This window comes from Phoenix dactylifera, chromosome 13 (genome assembly GCF_051530095.1).
Source record: "Phoenix dactylifera cultivar Ajwa chromosome 13, Ajwa_hap1_PhDact_Kaust_v1.1, whole genome shotgun sequence".
Classification (NCBI taxonomy): Eukaryota; Viridiplantae; Streptophyta; class Magnoliopsida; order Arecales; family Arecaceae; genus Phoenix; species Phoenix dactylifera.
This window is the reverse complement of record NC_143202.1, coordinates 15,304,920-15,325,635: the sequence shown is the minus strand read 5'-3', so window position 1 is coordinate 15,325,635 and position 20,716 is coordinate 15,304,920. Positions and strand designations below refer to the sequence as shown.

At 38.9% G+C, this 20,716-nt stretch overlaps 1 protein-coding gene across 1 annotated transcript in view; it reads left to right on the top strand.

Annotated features, from left to right (window-relative positions):
- Positions 1–20,716, top strand: part of LOC103698482 (ALBINO3-like protein 2, chloroplastic) — an 81,346-nt gene that overhangs the window by 47,738 nt on the left and 12,892 nt on the right. Inside the window, exon 8 of the mRNA XM_039120089.3 lies at positions 7,794–7,841. Within this exon, the coding sequence (XP_038976017.2) occupies positions 7,794–7,841 (48 nt within the window). The remainder of the gene's footprint in view (positions 1–7,793; positions 7,842–20,716) is intronic.

The window sequence follows — 20,716 nt, the reverse complement described above, 5'->3', positions numbered from 1 at the left end:
TTAAAACAAGCATCAAGGAGTTGGAACATCCGTTTTGATACAACAGTCAAAGAGTTTGGTTTTATCAAAAATATGGATGAACCATGTGTGTACAAGAAGACTAGTGGGAGTGTCATTGTTTTCTTAATATTATATGTAGATGACATACTAATCATTGGAAATGATATTCCAATGTTACAATCGGTCAAAACTTGGCTATCAAAAAGCTTTTCCATGAAAGACTTGGGAGAAGCATCCTATATACTTGGTATAAAGATCTATAGGGATAGATCTAAAAAGATGCTAGGCTTGTCCAAGTCTAGGTACATAGATCATGTGCTGAAAAGATTCAGCATGGAAGAAAGTAAAAGAGGTTACTTGCCTATGAGTCATGGCATACGTCTCTTTAAGAAGATGTCTCCTAAGACATCTGAAGAGAGGAATAGAATGAATTCTATTCCCTATGCTTAGGCAGTAGGATCAATAATGTATGCTATGTTATGTACCAGGTCTGATGTTGCTTATGCCTTAGGCATAACAAGCAGATTCCAGGCTGATCCAGGGGAGGATCATTGGATAGCTGTGAAAAATATTCTTAAGTATTTGAGAAGGACTAAAGATATTTTTCTATTTTATGGAGGTTCTGTGTTAAAACTAGAAGAATTTTCTGATTCTAGTTTTCAGTCAGACCCAGATGATAGCAAGTCCACTTCAGGATATGTCTTTACCCTAAATGGTGGTGTAGTGAGCTGAAAGAGTTCCAAGCAGCAAACTGTAGCTAACTCAACTACTGAGACAGAATACATCGCTGTAAGTGAAGCCGCTAAGGAAGTTGTCTGGATGAAGAAGTTCATCTCTGAGTTGGGAGTAGTTCTTGAGATTGCTGGACCAGTTCCAGTTTATTGTAACAACACTGGAGCTGTTGCTCAAGCAAAGGAACCAAGGTCTCATTACAAATCCAAGCACATTCTAAGATGCTTCCACCACAGCATTGAACGAGTAGACACAAAGAACAACTTAGCAGATCCGTTCACTAACTGCTCTACCACAACAGCAGTTCGATCGTCATCTCAATTGTATGGGGCTAAAATATAAAGGCGATTGGCTTTAGTGCAAGTGGGAGATTAAAAGAATAGATGCCCTACAAGCCAATCGCAATATGTATTGCGAAGGATTTTTCTTTTGATTTGTCCAAATCATGTACATGACATTTAATTATGAATAAAGGCATTGTGTTTCATCATACGCTGTTTATTATATTTGTGATGAACCCCTTAGATTAGGAAAATGGTTTTAGGGCTATGATGAGATCATACTAGTGAGTCCTAAAATCCTAAAATCCTAATCTTAAATATTCCCAGCAGCAGTTCGATCGTCATCTCAATTGTATGGGGATAAAATATAAAGGCGATTGGCTTTAGTGCAAGTGGAAGATTGAGAGAATAGATGCCCTACAAGCCAATCGCAATATGTATTGCGAAGGATTTTTCTTTTGATTTGTCCAAATCATATACATGACATTTAATTATGAATAAAGGCATTATGTTTCATCATACGCTGTTTATTATATTTGTGATGAACACCTTAGATTAGGAAAATGGTTTTAGGGCTATGATGAGATCATACTAGTGAGACCTAAAATCCTAAAACCCTAATCTTAAATATTTCCAGTCGTTGGTACATTGAGTCGGGGATCAATGCTACCAAAAAGACTGGCACGTTTTATGTATGCTCGATGCAGAGGGTGATTGATCTCACAATCACTTGTGTGGAGACACTAATACAAGGATATGGGTGCTCATTAGAAGAATGAGTTCACTGAATTGACCTACGAAGAGAAATCTTATGAAGTCTTACATGTCAAAAGATGATTCTCTTAGTGGGAGTTGTGCAACTGATCCTTTGACCTGAGATCACCATGGTATCTTGTGCACATGAACCCATGTTTTGGTTCACACTCATTCATAACTTTAAGTTGTGTACGAGGTCTTCTGGATATGGTGAATTGTGTACGAAGATTATGAGTAGATCAACAAGTAATCAATTACTTCTAGTAAGAGAAGATACCATCCTATTTATTCTAATCATATGATAATTCAGGGAGTCTTTGATCAAAGCAAGATGAAAATTAGAAAGAGTTTCTAATATTTCATGATTCGAATTATCATTAGAAGATTCAGAGAAATATGAATATGAAATTGAGTTTGACATACATTCATACTCATATACATATTCGGGATGTAGTTTGATTGAAGGATTGAATTGCACGGTAACTTGCCACTGAAGGGTATTTTTGGTATTTCCACCAAATTCCATATTTTTCGGGTAGACATGATACATTGCTAGACGTCAATCTTGTCTTATAGGTTTGATCGAATTAAAGAGTTTTCGATCACCAATTAGAAAGGATTCTAATTGTTAAGTTCGGGATCGCGTAGTTTGGACCTAAATCGATTAGAAGAGTTCTAATCAAGTTGGGTCAACTCGCACTCACACCTATTGCTGGCTAAGTATGGAACCCAATGGGTCACACACAAGAAAACTTATCAAGGGTCTAATTGGATTAGATCATGTTTGCAAGATAAACATCCTAGCAGGTGTTGCAAACCCTTAGCTCCTGATTCGAATTGGATTCGAATCTGATTCTTAATTGATCTAATTTGATTAGATCGTATTCTAATATAGGTTAGCCAAGAGTTGGGACCTAATTGGCTTGTTTTGAGTCTAATTGGATTAGATTTGATAAATCATTCAATTTAGACCGTAGATCTTGATCTACCGTTGGTTGAAGATATAATGGTGATTTGGTTTGAACCCAATTGAATTGGGTTAGATGTGGCTTTTAATCATGACCATTGGATCTTCATCAGCCATTGGATGAAGATATAATGGGATGATTGGATGGCACCATGAAGGAGAACCATTGGATCATCCTAGAGCCGTTGGATGATCACTTAATTCCCTTCATGATGGCGCCTTGATCCTTAGCCCTTAGATCATGTGATAATGCTTTAAAAAGAGGGATTCATGGCTGAGGCGTGATGGACTTGTGATGTTGACTTGGTCAACATCACATAGCATGAAGGGAATACGGTGGAAATGAAGTGGAGCCCCTTGAATTGGATAAGGATGAAACGCCTTATCCAAACTACACTCCACTGCATCATCTTCTCTCCTCCCTTCTTATGGTGCCATTTTTTCTAGCCATTGGATCATCATTGGATTTTGATCAATGGACAAGGTTGGCACCTATTTTTCATGCGTGAGAAGGGAGGGGACCACATGGTGTTTGGATAAGAATGAAGCGCCTTATCTAGCGCTTCATCTTAATCACGCCTCTTCATAAATACGCCTTCCTTTTTTGATAAGCGCTCTTCATGAATGATCACACCCCTTCATCAAGGGACATGTGGATGAGATGTGTCCTTTTGACATGCATCCGTACGCCATCTATAAAAAGAAAATCATTCCACTGTATTTTTCATCCAACTCTCTCCCTCATCTCTTCTTTCTTACAAGAGTGTCTCTTTCTAGCATTGCTTCTAAGGTGTCTTAAGCCAAGACAAGGTCTTCTTTAGGACAAAAATATTAGTAGTAATTTTAGAAAAGTGAAAGAAAATTAGAGAGGAAAGAAAGCAAGCCAATTGAGTTCTTTAGAAGAATTCTGCATTAAGGATCAAAAGTCTTTGGAGCTAAAGTCTTGATCAAGTTTTCGTGTGGATCACCATTGGAGGGCGGACACTTGGACGCCTTGTAGAGATTGTACACTTTGCATTAGCGTTTGAGGTATTCTACTATATCTGCATTTATATTATGTCATTTGATTGTAATAATTAAGATGATCTAGGCTTAAAAGGGTTTCATGCATAGGGACTTTATTAAGAAATTTTTAAAATTCCTAGCTTCCGCTGCCCATTAAGACATGCTAGAACCCTATACAGTACGGGTTTGTATCATACTATATCAGAACATACATAAATAGAGAGAGGGAGAAGGCGAGGAAGGAAGAGAGAGAGGGAGAGGGCGGACTCATTTGGTTGGGCTTCAACGAGTTTGGCTTTGCAATGTGGGAGAGAGGTTGGATCCGGAGGAGTGCTTTGAGGGCTTCGACAGGCTTTTTCGCACGAGAGAGAGAGGTCAGATCTAGAGGAGGGCTTTGATGGGCTTCAAGGGCTAAGCGAGAAGAGAGAGAGGCCGAATTCGGTGATGAGGGCTTCAAGCAAACACTGACAGAGAGAAAGAGGGGCCAGGGGAGGAGGGAGGAGGGGAAGAGAGGGGAGGCAAGGGTTTGAACTTTGAAGTGTCGTGAGGGGGAGGAGGTTATTGTCTCGATTCGAGCCTTGAACCTTGCAGGTAATTAATTAGTCCGGTTCGGTATGCCCCCAACCAACTGGTTCGGCATGGTTCACCAAATCTTGGTTTGATGATTCCACTATTCTTAAAGGCATGTGGGAGGAGCATAAGTTTTCCAACCAATTTCAAGTTATTTGCAAAAAGAATCAGAAAGATACTCAGAAGGACATGGAGATCATAAGTTTCTATGACCTTTAGCTAGTTTTTTTCCCCATGATATGAGTATATATGCATGTCTGGATCTACAACATGCTAGATTTTGACTTCCTTTTATTAACTACCAGAAAGATGTGGTCACGACTACTTGTATTCTCTTGTTGAGAAGGCTATCTTGGCACATGCAGCTCCAAGTGAGGATTATACAAGCTTCAAGCTTTAGAATTAGCTATTACTTATCATGGATGAGTTGGTTTTATACATGGATAGGATGGTAGTTCTGGAGCCTCTCTTCAAGTTAAATATGGAAAGGTGTGCCAACTATTTCCTTACCAAAATTGGATAATCATCACTAATGGGCAAGTCATTCAAAGGGTTACTTCTTTTGATTTCATGATGAATAATCTAGTGTTTTTTTATCCCTCTTATCACGCTATCTACTTGGTAGATCATCTTCACCTCCTTCAATGTTCATCCATTCTGATGCTATCATATAACTAATATGTCCTGGAAGGTCAGACATAAGTATTGTCACAAGACAAGGTGGACTAGACTTGTAGAATGTTCTATGTAATAATCTTAAGGGCAAGTAAATTAGATGTGGTTCCATATGTCTTTATCCTTTGTTTTGCGTGTACCTAGTCTGAATACTGAACTCCTTTCGTCAAGACTCAAGACACATAAGCAATATAACCTTCTTTCTTATACATTTTATTGTCAAGGAGTTGAACTGGGAGGCAATTTATTTACTAATCTTAGAGGGCTTAGTAACTTGGAAGGTTGGCTGCAGGATGCTGATAATCAATTTTGCCATCAAACCTTTTAGCATATTGCAGGCATACTACTCTTGATCATCTAATAAGAGTTACCAGCAATTCTAGATTACTTGTTTAGTAGTCAGAGTCATAATAACGAGTCATATTGTTTTAAAACATCATAATGATTCTTGTTCTTTTAGTTTGAAAAGTATACCTACTGCACCACTTTAATTTGTTTTTATTGACTTATATGGGAAATGCTTGTGATTTAATCATTTGGCTAGTGCTTTTGCATAACTATTGTGGACAATGTTTAGAGACTGTAGTGGGTTGACCGGCGTAACCCATTACCCAAACCCTGTTGGGTTCCCTAAAGACCCACGATTTTAAATAATCTATTCGACTCGCCGGGTTAAACAGTTAAACCATTCAACTCAAATGAGTTGGCTTGCACCTGGCTAAGCTGAATCAATATGGACAAAAAGAAAAACTAATAAAAAATATGAGAAGGGAAAGTTATTAGGGATGCGGTTTGCTCGAGCCCTATATTTACTGTGCACTGCCAATCTGCACTTAGCAGCCACCGTGTTTCGCCACTCGCTACATCGAAACTCCTCTTTTCTGCTCTGTTTGGAGTGTGGATCAGACTTTTGCCACCCCACTGGTCATGGGCTTTCAAGTTGATGTCATAGGAGAGATATGGTCGTGAGGTCTTGATGGCGATGATGAGATATCCATTGCCATGGCTTGAAAGCGATGACGAGGGTGAGAAGAGGTCGTTACTATGGCTCGACAGTAGCTGCAAGAAGAGGATTTGCAAGGCTCGATGCACGCTGGGCAGGTGAAGCAATATTGTTATATCCCTAGCCACTGATCAACCCACGGTTGTACCATGCTCCTGTGATCTAGCTGGCAATCTGATTGAGTTCAGCAGGTTTTGAACACTTTTTGTGGATGGCTTTACTAAATTTTCATGGATACATCTAATGAAACTAAATAATGAATCAGTTGGCCTTGTTGAACAATTACACAATGGTGACAACATGATATCTACTAGTTATAGGCTTGGATCTGGTATGGAGTTTGGGGGAGAGGGGGAACATGAGAAAGTGTATTTTGATCCAGTCATCGAGCATTGGTATTCTAGCAACGTTGATAAAACTTGTGTTGCAGTATGGGGGCCTAGATGTAGAAATAAGTACAGAAAAGAATCTAAAGATACAGAACCTTAAATGTGATTAATATTTGAAAAATTGGTTTTGTTTTTTATTTTGGCCAAACTAGATGAGTTAACCTTAAAAAGTTCAAAAATTGTTAAAAAAGATTAGGAAAATTAAAAAATGCAAGTATGAAATAATTCAAGAAAATAAAATAGACATCATTTTAGGGTATTGTTTAGAAATTAGAACTATTTCCCTTTGTGCTTCGATGAATTTGCACTAAAACTGTCAAAAATCAAAATGCTACTTTTTAAATAAAATCTTAAAAGAATTATGTTTATTGTGTGAGATAAGATTTTCTTTGCTACGTGTCAGTTTAACATGTGACAATCTGAATGCCTATGATGTTTGAGCTCTAGGATAGTTAGATCTATGTCAAAAAGAGAGACCTTTCATCTAAAAGTCTTTGACAAACAACATGGCTGTGCTTTCAAGTCTGTTGAAAACTCAAAAAACCAAGTTTAATCTAGAGAAACTGCTTCCAAAGATTTAAGGAATTAGAGATATGCAACAGAAAAAATTCAAATACCCACACATGCAGTTAATAGTGCTCCATAACTTGGTGTCTTTTGAAACTTCTAAACTGAAACTAGTCTCAAGTCTATTATAATCAAAATTGAAACATGTCACTTTTGATTCGTTGTTCTGGACAAAACTCCAAACCATGATAATGATCTTAGCTGTATAATGATGCCAAATTTTCAATACACATGCAAATCAAGATCCACTAACCATTCAAGAAAACAAGAAAGTTGTCAGTGAAAATCATTCTTTAGCATTATCCAATAAACAGGGCAAATTTTAGTGCTCAAGCTGGGTGTAACTGTGCTTGATAGAATGTACTTCATGAATGATGAGAAATCACCAAAGAATGTCATAGTAAATGGAGATTATATCTACTTTGACTTTTTAAATCTGAGAATTGATTTTGACTTGATTAAGAGAAGTTGAGAGTTAAAGCAAGTCTGGATTTTATTATGCCTATGGAGCAAAATCTCCACACATGACCAAATTCATGGTTAAAAGATTTTTGTAAAAGATTTCTTTTAGTACTTCTCTATTCTCGTGAGAAGGAACTCTTCCTTTACATAAATATCTTAACTAATTGTAACCATCTCTTGAATCGTCATAAGCCATCTAAATACTTTGTAAAATAGAAAAAGCCTTTCAAATTTAACTTTAGTTATCAATAGACAATTTTCACTCCATTGCTTGATTCAAAATTAGCCATAAAAATTACTTTGAAATATATACTTGCATATGGGTGTGAATATATCAACACATATTTCATATGTACTATTTCTTACATGCTTTTCTTTGTTTTCAGGGGAGTTTGGTATATTGGGTAACTAACAGCTCATTTACTTTAGTTCAGGTTTGTCACAGATTTTTATTTTGCTGCTGGCGATGGTTAATATAGGTGTTCACATTCTTCAAGTAATTTATTGTATGAATAACAGTACGCTGAATAAAAATTGCCAGAGGGGCATTCTCTTTTTCTGCATTTTTAATTTTATTCCATTTATTGATGCCTGTAAGTGCTATGCCATTTGTAGGAGTTCATCTTAAATTATATTAGTTAATATCCATTAACTGATTTATTTGACCAAAGGTTATCTTGGATCAAGTTATTTGTTTTCTGTTTCAGTTGTCAGTTACATTTCCATCTCTCTCATTTGAAATATCCAACCAAATATGAGCTTTTTTTTCTTTTTTCTGTTGACCACACTTTCCCCCCTTCTTTTCCCACGAACCAAAGAAGTCCTAAGAGTCCTAGTTTACTTGATTAAGTTATGTAAAATCTGCAAAAGGGTTTGTGGCTGGTCACTAGTGGATGGTACATGAAATTATTGAATGAATGAGAATTTCTAGTTGGCCAGGTTTGGGGCTTTTTGTCCCCTACATCTTCGTCCTCTCTTTCTTTTTTTTTTCTTTTTTTTTTCTAAATCTCTCTTTTATTATCTCCATTCTCTCTCTTGTTCTTCTAAACCTCACTTTACTATGGACCACCGCCAATTTAGAAGTTTTCCTTAGAAACTTGTTGTTTGGACCTCTACCTTATCTAAAAAACTGAAACAGAAATTTTTTGTCCTTCTTCAATTATACAATATTCAAAGCACCTTTGGACAGCTAGGAGATTTCTTGGCTTAGATCCTAGTTTTATTTCTTCCTTAGGTCCACCAACATATTGTAGGCCATCTCTAAGCGACCGTGCATCAATTTGGTTTCAGAGCTAAAGGTATGTAATATCTACTTTTTGCTTCCTTCCTTTTCCTTGTTTTTCTTCCTATCTTCATTACTTTCCCCTCATCACCATGTTATCAAGTAAGGAGTTAGGTCTCAAGACTGATGCTTTCAATTAGCATATCAAATATAAGGTGTCTGGGAAGATGCATGATGATATGACATCTATCAAAGGTGATCTTGCATCAATTAAAGCTTTGTTGCAAGTAAGTGCTATACTCAAGTCATTGGAGTTATTGGACAGCGCATCAATGTAGTTTCATCAACTCCAACCCTCAATCAGCAGCAAGCTTCTGAAGAAATTCTTCCAAAGCAACCGACAAATCCATTTATGTAAACAACCACAAATCCAAAGTGCTGCAAAGGATAAAGATCCTGTGATCAAAGATTGGTGCAAAGGAAGTCCTATAAGCAGATAATTTTCATATCGAGAGGCTACAATTGAAGATGAACCGTGCCTAGAGGACCTGTTAAGAAAGTGTTGGCTTTTAAAGATGCAATTTTGGAAAAATTTCTGATACATGAAAGCATGGGTCGCCTATCAGTACTATAATTTTATCAGAGCACTTTGAAGATCCATTCTTTGCTGATTGTGTAGATTCATTAGTGGTAACTATCAATTGGATGATTATTAGATTCATGGTCATTGATCAAATGTTGCAAAAAGAATTGATTTATGAAGTGATTACAAAAAAGTTTCAGATTGGTCTCCATCATCAAATTGTGAAGATCCAATAATTGAGCTTGTGGATGCAAATTGTGAAGAAATCCTTGGGGATGAGATCCCCGCAGTGGAAGTGGATGGTGTGGACTAAAAAAATTGATTCAGGTTTTTTAAAAAAATTTTGGTGCTTTTATTTAAATACGTTTTAGAATGGTTTTTGGAGTTATTTTTAAGTGGTGTAAAGAAGTCCTATCTTAGATATATGTTGGACAAGTCGTGAAATCATTTTGATTTTGATTTTTGAATATTTTAGATATATTTGTATATAGTGTCATGCAATGCCAATTGTTCTTTTTGTGGAAATATTTTAAGAATTAGTTACTTGGCTATTAAGAGTTCTAATTTACTCGAAAGTCATGTAAAATCTATAAAGAAGGCCTTATGGTTGGCCAGTAGTGGATGGACATGAAATTGTTGAATAAATGAGTGATTTCTGATTGGCTAGGTTTGGGCCCTTTTATCGCCTCCATCTTCCTCATCTTTTCTCTCTTTCTATCTCTCCTTTTTCTTTTTAATCTCTCTTTATAATCTTCAATCTCTTTCATGCTCTTCTGAACCTCACTTTACTATTGTTTTTACTTAAATATGAAATCTTGGATCTGCACTTCTGCTTTAGGACTACTATGGACCACCACCAATTGACATGTCTCAAGGTTATACAATGGCCTCTACCTCTGAAAAACTAAAATAGATAATCTTTGGCCTTCGGTTATACAATGTTCAAAGCACCTTTTCTATCCTGTTTTCTGTGACAAGACAGCCGGGAGATTTCTTATCTCAGACCTTAGTTTAATCTCTTCCCTAGGTCTACCAACACATTGTAGGCCATCTCTAATTGATCCTCCATCAAAGTGGGGGCCAAAGATGCATGTGACTTGGCCATCTTTAACTGATGGGAGCTTTTGTTATGTGTAAGGTGTGACACATTGCTTCAAAGTCACATCACGATTTTAGTTATAAAGGAAATAGGACATGCATTAGAAAGTTTGGAGAAGTTTGTTTAAGAAATGGGATGCATGGCAACTTCACCGACATGCCATATCTCTAAGCATTGTACTTTAGGAAAGAACTGGGATAGGTTGTGATTTCAAAAATAAATCACGCCTGGGTATTTTGCTTAAGGAGAAGTTGGGCATGCATGGGATGCTATTGGAAATTTATATATCTGGATCAAGATTTGCTGTCTCGGTACCGGACTCAATACCGGTGCCATACTAGCATAGTGTCGGTATGGTATGGTACAGAATTTTTTTGACATACCGAGTGTCGGTACGTCATCCATATTGGATCTTGGTACCAAATCGGTATGGTATAGTACCCCCGTACCATCCGGTTCGGGCTGGTATGGCATACTTTTATCTGGATAGACAGGTTAAGAGATAAGTTGGGACAAGTGGACTATTATGCAGCATGACACATGTCCTTGTTACAAATGAAAGAAAAAGGACTGAAAGACAGGAAAACGATGCATGTATCACAAAGTTGGTAGATTGCTAGCAAGGCGATCAAATTTGTCTTGGAGTAAACTCATCAAAAGTCTAATCTGGACATCATTCACAACACCAAAGGCAAGTAGAACCTCCATAGGGTTAGGTGGCCATATTAATGTCCTTCCATAAAGGTTTTACTCCACTTATTCCCGATTGAATTACCAAGTCATTCACAAGGCTGCTATCATAATTGAAAATCAAAATTGTCTTAGCTAACTTCCAAACGTTCCATGTTCAGCTAACAAAGTCACCTGATTGTTCCATAATGTCAAATTTTTATTTAGTTGCAAGAATCAACTAAAACATTATTCTTGAAAAAAGAAACTTAGATGCAAACATGTCTATTTCTGAAATAGTTTATGAAGTCAGTCATGTGTTAATTTAAACCATTTTCTATTATTATGAAGTATCCAATTATGGAATTGTAACTCATGTTAGGAATTGCATCATGGAAATGCATATGACCTCACTTCTTCCACTGATTGAGCTGCTTCTTACATCTATAATGCCCGTTATGTCACCTTCCAGCTTCCAGCCAACGGCTTTACTAAATGTAGGACCAGTTGGGGAAGGCTTGCATCTCAATAAATGAGCTTAAACGGTTAGGAAACTAGGGTTTGGGTCGACAAAACACCTTGCTATCCTACTACAAAAAACAAGATAAAGAGGTGACTTTGGGAATTGTATTTTAAGGTTAAAACAAATTCCATATCAGGTATATGTGAGGTATTTAATGAATTTAAGGAAAAGGAGTTGATTGAATGATAAGCCATGGTTGTTGGTCAACTTGTACGAATCTCAAGTGTCTTGGGTTGATTTTGCAAATCTGAAATTATTTATTGAGGAAGAACAAATATTTATGGAAAAGAATGTAGGAGAATGGGAAAGAGAAGTTAGTCATTGAATCAATAAATATGTTCTCTATAATAAAATCAGAGTAAAGGAAGCAGCAGCGACGTAACATATCACAACAATATGATCATAAACTGTAGTGAGGGAAGGATTTAAAGAAGGATATAATATGAGAGGGTATAAGTATTGAGATACGCCCTGTGCGATGCGATGATCACAGTGGAATTTTGCACGGGACATCGTTCATCTTATAAACGCGCCACGGATCGTAGAGTTCAAAAATTTTTCTAGATTCAAATCCAGAAAATCTTTGAACTCATGAGGGAGGAGAGATTAGGATCTGTAGGAGGTTGATTAAATATCACAAACTGAAATAAAAATCAGAAACAAAGATTTGAAGATCCGATCTTCAAACTTTGTGCGGGTGGAAAAAAACCGCAGCTTGATGATCTTTGGAGGTTCCTGTTGGAGCCGCACAAGTGTCCGGCTTCTATAGGTATTCACATGAGGACTCGACTACCTGAGATCAGATCTCATCGAAGTGCTAGCTCCTTACAGAGACCTCTAATGACTATCAATAATGATTAGAAGAAGATCAACAACATACCTTCTTGAAGAACTCTTTCTTCTTCAACCTTGCTCGCGATGGAGGAGGAAGGAGGAAGCTTTGCACTGTGGATCTTCCTTGCCGCTGTGGAGGAAGAGGATGAAGAGGGCCTCTTGCTGCCATGGAGAAGGAAGTAGGTTTGGGCGTGGAAAGGAAAGAACCCTTCTTTCCTTGGGCGTGTGGGCTCTCCCCTTAGGTTCTCTTCTCACGCTTCCAGCGCAACTTTGGAAGAGGAAGGAGGGCACCTTGCTGCCGTGGGAGAAGAGAGGGAGAGAGAGGAGGCATGGAGGAGGAAGAAACTCCAATCAATTGCTCTCACACGCCTCCAATGAATCCCCTTTTATCATAGGTGGCTTAGGGTTTTTCAAGGCTTATCAAAACCAAGAGATAAACTCTCCCTTGCCGCCCACCCTTGGATCAATGCCAAGTGTCCATGGCGCCATGATCAAGTAGATTAGAATCCACTTAGGTGGCGCCTCAAATCAATGCACGACATGTGTCCTTGGATCAAGAGATTAGAGCCTAATCACATTGGGCTTGAACCTCTTTCATGGCGCCTTGGATGGGTCCTAATCACATTAGGAGTTGTCCCTTAATTAGGCTAACTCCTAATCACATTAGGAGAATTAGATGGGGCGCCATGCATCCTACAACGCCATGCGGACTTTAGAGTCCGCATGGTGTGAACACGACTTAATGCATTTTCATCCTACGATGCCATATGGACTTTAAAATCTGCATGGTGCGAACATGACTTAAGGCGTATTTCAAGAATATACCCTGATCTAATCAGGGTTAAGCCAATTATGAGCTCAACTCAATTTGGATCGAACCCAATTTGATTTGGCTCATCAAATTAGCCCAATTGCAATCCAATTGCAATCAATTCCACTTAATTCTTCTTCCATTAACTCACTAACACTTAGTGGGTTAATTCAATCACCAACATATTGATAATTTACATCAATTGTGATTCTAAATCACAATTACGATAGTTTGACTAATCAAATTCTCTATGCGTGTGATTCCGTAGGTTCTATTCTGTTGGTAGTGAGACATATTCCATCTCAATATCACCGAAACTTCTTTTAGTGGACTGAAACAATTTCAGTTCTACTCTTAAGGTTCACTGATCATCAAGTGAATGCCTTCGAATCTCACAATCTCCTAGTGACACCTAGCAGTATGTGGTGGCAACCTAGCAGAATAGAATATCTGAACCTCTCGGTGCAGTTAACATATGATATAGTTCCTCTATCATGGATCCCGACGTGACGGAGGTTATGGATATCTCGTCAAACCCCATCGTCCGTTATATGTTAAATTTATTCGACTTCCAGTTCGAGATATGAAAAACTCTTTTTAAAAAATACCTGGCCAGAAATTTATCGAGCTCAGTCTCATAAATCACATAAGATCACTCCTAATCTATCAAGGTCGATAGATCCCATCTAGATGCAACCCTATTCCAAAATAAACCTACTGCTGCTAATCTGCACCAAAAGGACCCAAATAGCTAGGGCCCAAGTTTACATGTTCGTCAAACTACAGCAACCTCACAGTGAATAGTTGAGGCATCGCAGGTCAAAGGAACAGTCATATAACTGCAGCATAAGTAGTCACTGAAGAGTGAATAGACATCCATGTGACTACTTTCTTTGGTCATGCTCAGTACCTTGTTCTCTAACAAGTACTTGCACAATCACTTTAGTGTCTCTACACTGTGAACTCGAGATTCATCCATTTGAGTAAGTGATCTATGCACTAATCTCAGCGGATCGATCACCGCCCTCGTGATGGATCCATCGATCAGGAGCATTTAGAAATTAATCCCTAATGACACATGCCTCAAATTTTCAACTTCTTGAGAATATGTGTCATCATCTTATTAATTTTTTGGACGATTCATGGATACATACAAACATGAATGAATAACAAATTGCCCAATCTTATTAATCAATAAGAGTCAAATTACAAATTTATGCCCCAGATTATAAATATGTGTTAGCCACATTGGCTTATAAGGCATACTTCTAACAATAAGAGCAAAAAGGGATAGGATAGTAGGAAGAAAGGGGCAGGCCTGACCAAAAGTTTTCTTTCAAACTAAATAACTTAAATAATGTTTCAAAATTCATCATTTTACATAGACTTTCATTTATAGAAATGACAACAATTAGGAAAAATGCTTTCCTGCTTCAAGAAATGCTCTTGTTTACGTATTATTGCCCTTCACTCATTCAACATAGTTTGACTCCAAAAAGGACTCCTAGTCAACATATTATTGCTACTCTCAAAACCTTTTCAAATAACGATCAAAGAAAGAAAGGAAATACAAGTTGATGCTCCTACAAACCCTCAGTGCAAGTTGAATTTCTAGGATCTTTCAAAGACTTGGAGAGCAAGTAAAGTATTTCATTGGAGTAAATCTTGACTGTTAATTGCATCCAATGATCTGATATAATCCAATAGTTATCCTAGCAGTTGAATGAATTCTTAAAAAGGGGCTCTTATTGTTTATTTTGGCACTACATTGTTCAGGATTTATGATCCTTCATAACCACTATTCCTTATAGGGGGACAGACTATAATTTCTGTCGATTGAGAGCTTTTTTTTTTTTCAAATCTATTTCTACGATTTGCACCAAAAATGTTAATATTCTTCTGTCTCTACATGCTTCGTTCTACACAAATATAAATTCTCCTATATAAGTATCATGTCGGCATATACCTATATGTTCTTTTTTTTCTTCATTTTATTGCTTGTTCCAAAAGAACTCTGAAGCCTTTTCTGTAATAATATTTTGATCTCTGTAGCAACGTTATTTGGTTTACCCATTTTATTTAATCTTTTTAATGCAATGGAACATTCCATCTATATCAGCCGTTTTTGGTATTCATGATTCTACAGCATGCAACATTGTTGAACTCATGGTAGATGTATACCTTTCAAGTGATCTACATGTGGTAGTTACAGCACCAGCTTGCACTTGATAGAACATACTCAATTCTATTAAATATGTGTCTGTTAATCATTCCATATCTCCATTTGAGGATGATAGTGGTATTTTGAAGATTAACACAACCATTGAAGGAATATCTAATTGAATATTACAAGGTAATATGATACATCATTACTAAGTCCGTCACTCTCGGTACATTAGTAGAATGAGATCAAGATGTATTTCAATGATTAATATTGAGATAAAATTTGCGATAGAAAAGGGATAGTGAATTCTAAATTCTAATTCGGCAAAGGTTCAAGTAAAACGTACTCTTAAGTGGACAATAGTAATTTTCATTGTTAAGAGTATGTAGCACCACCATGACATATATTCAAAATTGCTTGAAGAAAATTTCATTGATTATATGGATGAATCTAACCCTAAGTTGCAGCAAAGTGTGGAATGAGTCGACCCCGGCACATCAAGGAACCATCTGGCACACTTCTGCAAAAATGGCACGGATGAACAGTACTTGGGTCGACCCAAGTAAAGGCTGAGTCGACCCCATCTTCAAGCCTCAAGAAAATAGTTCTTTCGAATCCCTAAGAGGGTCGACCCAAATGGAACTTGAGTCGACCCCAACTGAACATGAGCCGACCCAAAGGCTATGTTATTCAAAAATCGGTTCTCTGGAATCCCTGAGAGGGTCGACCCAAGTGGAATTTGAGTCGACCCAACTGAACCTTGAGTCGACCCAAAAAGAGTTGAGTCGACCCAAGTGAACGAAGGCTGAAATACAAGGTTCTGTGTTTCCTGAGAGGGTCGACCCCAATGTTGCATGAGTCGACCCAAGTGAAAGTTGAGTCGACCCCAAGTCTGATGAACAGTGGTTTGAGTCGACTCCAGAAAAGATTGGGTCGACCCAAGCACGGGCAGAAGCATAACGGCTAGTTCTGCAGAAGTACTTTTTGTCCTTCCAACAGCAAGTAACGGCTAGTTTTTGAAATCTGACCAATGGGGGTTGTCCAATGGATGAGGAAAACTATTTAAAGGGACACTATTCATCAGAGAAAATATCCTTTTGCAAAATATCAAAGTTTACACTAGAGAGACAAGTGCCCTAATCTTCTTCATCCAAGTGCTTCATTCAAAGAGTCAAAAGGAAGTGGTTGAGCAGATTCCAAGAGACATTAAGAGCTCCATCCACCCTTGAAGAGTGAAGCATTCTTGACAAAGAAGAGAGAAGTCTCATCAAGCGATAACTATATTCTAAACTCTTCTTTGTAGCTTATAATTGTTATATTTGCTCATCTAGGAGTTTCAACTTTCTTTTTCTTTTAATCACATTGTAAAGGTTTGTTGGTGAGCCCGTAAAACCAACGGTCTAGGTTTGTTGGTGAGCCCGTAAAACCAATTGTAAAGGTTCGTTGGTGAGCCCGTAAAACCAACATAGGTTCTTGGTGATCCCGAAAAATCAAAGTGTAAAGGTTTTTGGATTGTGAGCCCGGAAAACAATCCAACTGTAATCCGCGGGATTATAGTGAATTCCCAAGGGGTCGCTTGGGGAGTGGACGTAGGTGCTTAGGAGAGCACCGAACCACTATACTTCTTGTGTGTTTGCATTGTGTATTGTTTCTAAATTTCACTCCTTCATCGATTAACTAAATTAAAAGTGTAAAGAATTTAGAGAAACCAATTCACCCCCCCTCTTGGCTTAGGAGAGCACCGAACCACTAAAGCAATTAATGTACTTTACTGTTCACTAGATGTAAGTGAATTCAATAGAATATCTACATGCATCTCCGCGAAAGAAATTTGGGATAAACTGGAGGTCACACATGAAGGAACTAAGCAAGTTAAGGAGTCAAAAATAAACATATTAGTACATAAGTATGAATTGTTTAAAATGGAATCCACTGAGTCCATAACTGAAATGTTTACTCGTTTCACGGAAATCATAAATCGGTTAAAGAGTTTAGGAAAGTCTTATACTAACTCCGAACTGGTGCAAAAAATTCTCAGATCTCTACCAAGAGTTTGGAAGGCCAAGGTAACAGCAATTCAGGAAGCAAAGGACCTCAATACACTGCAATTGGAGGAACTTCTAGGATCACTCATGATCCATGAGTTGACCATGAGGCAAAATTCAGAAGATGAGGTCAAGAGAAGAAAGACCATTGCATTAAAGACTACCACTCCAAAACACGAAACTGAATCGGAGGAATCTGATGATGAGGAGGAATTTGATGAAGAAGGAATGGCTATGCTTGGAAGAAAATTCAGAAAATTTATGAGAGGAAAGAAGAAATTTCATAAAAAGAAGCCCTTCTTCAAAGGTAGCTCAAGCAAAGAAAAGGGTAAGGACAAAGAAAAGGAAAAGGAAACATCAATTTATTATGAGTGTAACAAGCCCGGGCATTTCAAGATAGATTGTCCGGAATTGAAGTGGATGGCAAGAAAACTTAAGAAGAAGAACTTCATGGCTGAATGGAGTGAAAGTGAGGCGTCAAGTTCGAAAGAGGAAGATCAACAAGAGACGGCCCAAATCTGCCATATGGCTAATGACGATGAGGTAGATTCTGAACTTGAATGTGATTTTACTGTTGAAGAATTACATGATGCATTTTTAGAACTCATGGAGGAACACAAAAAAGTAATCAATAAAAATAAAGTTCTAAAAGATGAAAATCAGTCTCTTATCAAAGATAAGCTGAAACTATCTAATAACTATGAAACATTAAGTAGGAGATTCACAAATGAAATCGAGAATCTAATTGCTGAAAATGTCAAGTTAAAAGAAGATGCTGAAAAATACAAATCCTTAGTAGACAAGTTTGTTGTCGGCGCCCCGCACCGGAACCCACTCACACCAGCGCCGCCACCGACGTCGGACAAGCAAGAGAGATACAAACGGATAAGCACTCTCTCGCTCCCTCGACTCCGGACTCAAGGATCACCTCTTCGCTCCGCCTACGAAGGGCAAAAGATTACCCCGTGGTATCAGTAGGGTAAAACACTTGAGCACCGCAACGGATTATCAAAGATCAAAGGAAAAAGAAGGAAGAAAATAGCAAAGCAAACACAAAAATGTAACGAGGTTCGGCTACAAATAGCCTACGTCCTCCACCGCTCCAAATCTCAATAAGGATGAACTGATTACAGAGATAGCACACACCCGAACGATCACAAGCGATCGATCTACAAGAGATTCACACAGAATTCCCTTTGCACAAGAAGTAGGATCCCAATCCTCTTCTTCTCTAGAACCCTAGCCTCACAAACAAGAGTCTCTCTCAAATATACGGCCAATCACCTTACCCTAGGGCTCTCATGAGTCCTATATATAGTCTCAAGACCTTCAGATGATCATAGCCGTCGAAACGCCACCAAAAGCACCAAAAGAAAATCGTCCGTACGATTTTTCGCGAGACCGAGTCGACTCGGCTGAAGTCCGAGTCGACTCTGGCACGTCTGAACAACTTCCAGTTTAACTGGCACGATCTCGAGTCGACTCCACTGTATCTCGAGTCGACTCGACGATGCTCCGAGTCGACTCGACTGTAGTTCGAGTCTACTCTGACAGTCCAGACAGAAACATGGTTTTTGCGGCTTTCTCCTCTCGGGTCGACTCGACAGACCTCGAGTCGACTCGACTGTTCCCGAGTCGACTCGACTGAAGCTCGAGTCGACTCCGACAATCCGCCAGACAGAAAACTATGCAGAATTGATTTTCCTTCAATTCTCTTCATCACCAAAGGTCTCCACATACCCCAACAATCTCCCACTTGGAGACCTTGGGTATATCCTCATGTTACTTGGCTCTCCTCTGTGCTCCCACTGAAACTAAATCATCCTAGTGAAATAGGTACGATGCCTCCTCAACGTCTTCAAGCATGAAGACCAGCAGAAGCTGAACAACTCCTCAGCTTCTCCACCGTGACGACCTTCGTCAACATATCTGCAGGATTCTGACTTGTATGAATCTTCTCCAACTTGACGAGTCCCTGCTCGAGCAATGACCTCACGAAGTGGTACCGTATGTCAATATGCTTCGTCCTTGAATGGAAAGCTGAATTCTTTGCCAGATGAATTGCACTTTGACTATCTGAATATAACATGCAATCTTTCTGTTCCTTCCCAAACTCCTTCATCAAGCCTTGAAGCCATATTAGTTCCTTGCACGCCTCTGTGGCTGCCACATACTCCGCCTCCGTAGTCGACAATGCAACAACTGGTTGCAACCTGGAAATCCAACTGACGGCTCCACTGCCCAAGGTGAACAAGTACCCTGTCGTGCTTCTCCTGCCGTCCAAGTCCCCTGCCATGTCTGAGTCCACATAGCCCTGTAACCGGATCTCAGAACCTCCATAGCACAATGACATGTGCTCAGTGCCTTTCAGATACCTCAGTATCCATTTGACTGCGCGCCAATGCTCCAAGCCTGGGCAGCTCATGAAGCGACTCACAAATCCCACTGCTTGAGCAATGTCTGGTCTCGTACACACCATAGCGTACATCAAGCTCCCCACTGCCGATGCATACGGGATTTTTGACATATTGAGCTCCTCCACCCGCGTCTTCGGACTTTGCCCTTTTGAGAGCTTAAAATGGGCACCCAGCGGTGTGCCAACAGGTTTGGCACCCTCCATGCAGAATCTCCTGAGTACTCGGCTGATGTACTCCGCCTGAGATAGTCTGAGGATATGTTTAGACCTATCTCTACTGATCCGCATCCCAAGGATCTGTTTTGCTGCTCCTAGATCCTTCATTGCAAATTTTCTTGACAGCTTCAGCTTCAATTTTGCAATCTCATGCATGCTAGCTCCTGCAACTAACATGTCATCAACATACAATAGCAAGATAATGTAAGATGTACCGAAGTCCCGGAAGTAGCAACAGTGATCCTCCTGACATCTCCTGTATCCTATCTCAAGCATGTAACTATCGAACTTGAGATACCATTGTCTGGGTGCCTGTTTCAAACCATAGAGGCTTTTCTTTAGTTTGCAGACTAAGTCACCTGTGCCAGCTGCAATGTATCCCTCCGGCTGCTGCATATATATCTCCTCATCGAGATCTCCGTGGAGAAAGGCCGTCTTCACATCAAGCTGCTCTAAGTGAAGATCCTCTACTGCCACCATGCTCAGCACCGCTCGAATAGTACTCATCTTAACTACAGGAGAAAAGATCTCTGTGAAGTCGATACCTGCTCTCTGCTGAAATCCTTTTACAACCAGCCTGGCCTTGTATCGCTTCTTCCCGCCTTGCTCTTCCTTCAGCCTGTAAACCCATTTGTTTGACAGTGCTTTCTTCCCCTTGGGCAGATCCACCAAATCCCACGTTTGATTCTGCTCCAATGACTTCATCTCATCATCCATGGCCAACTCC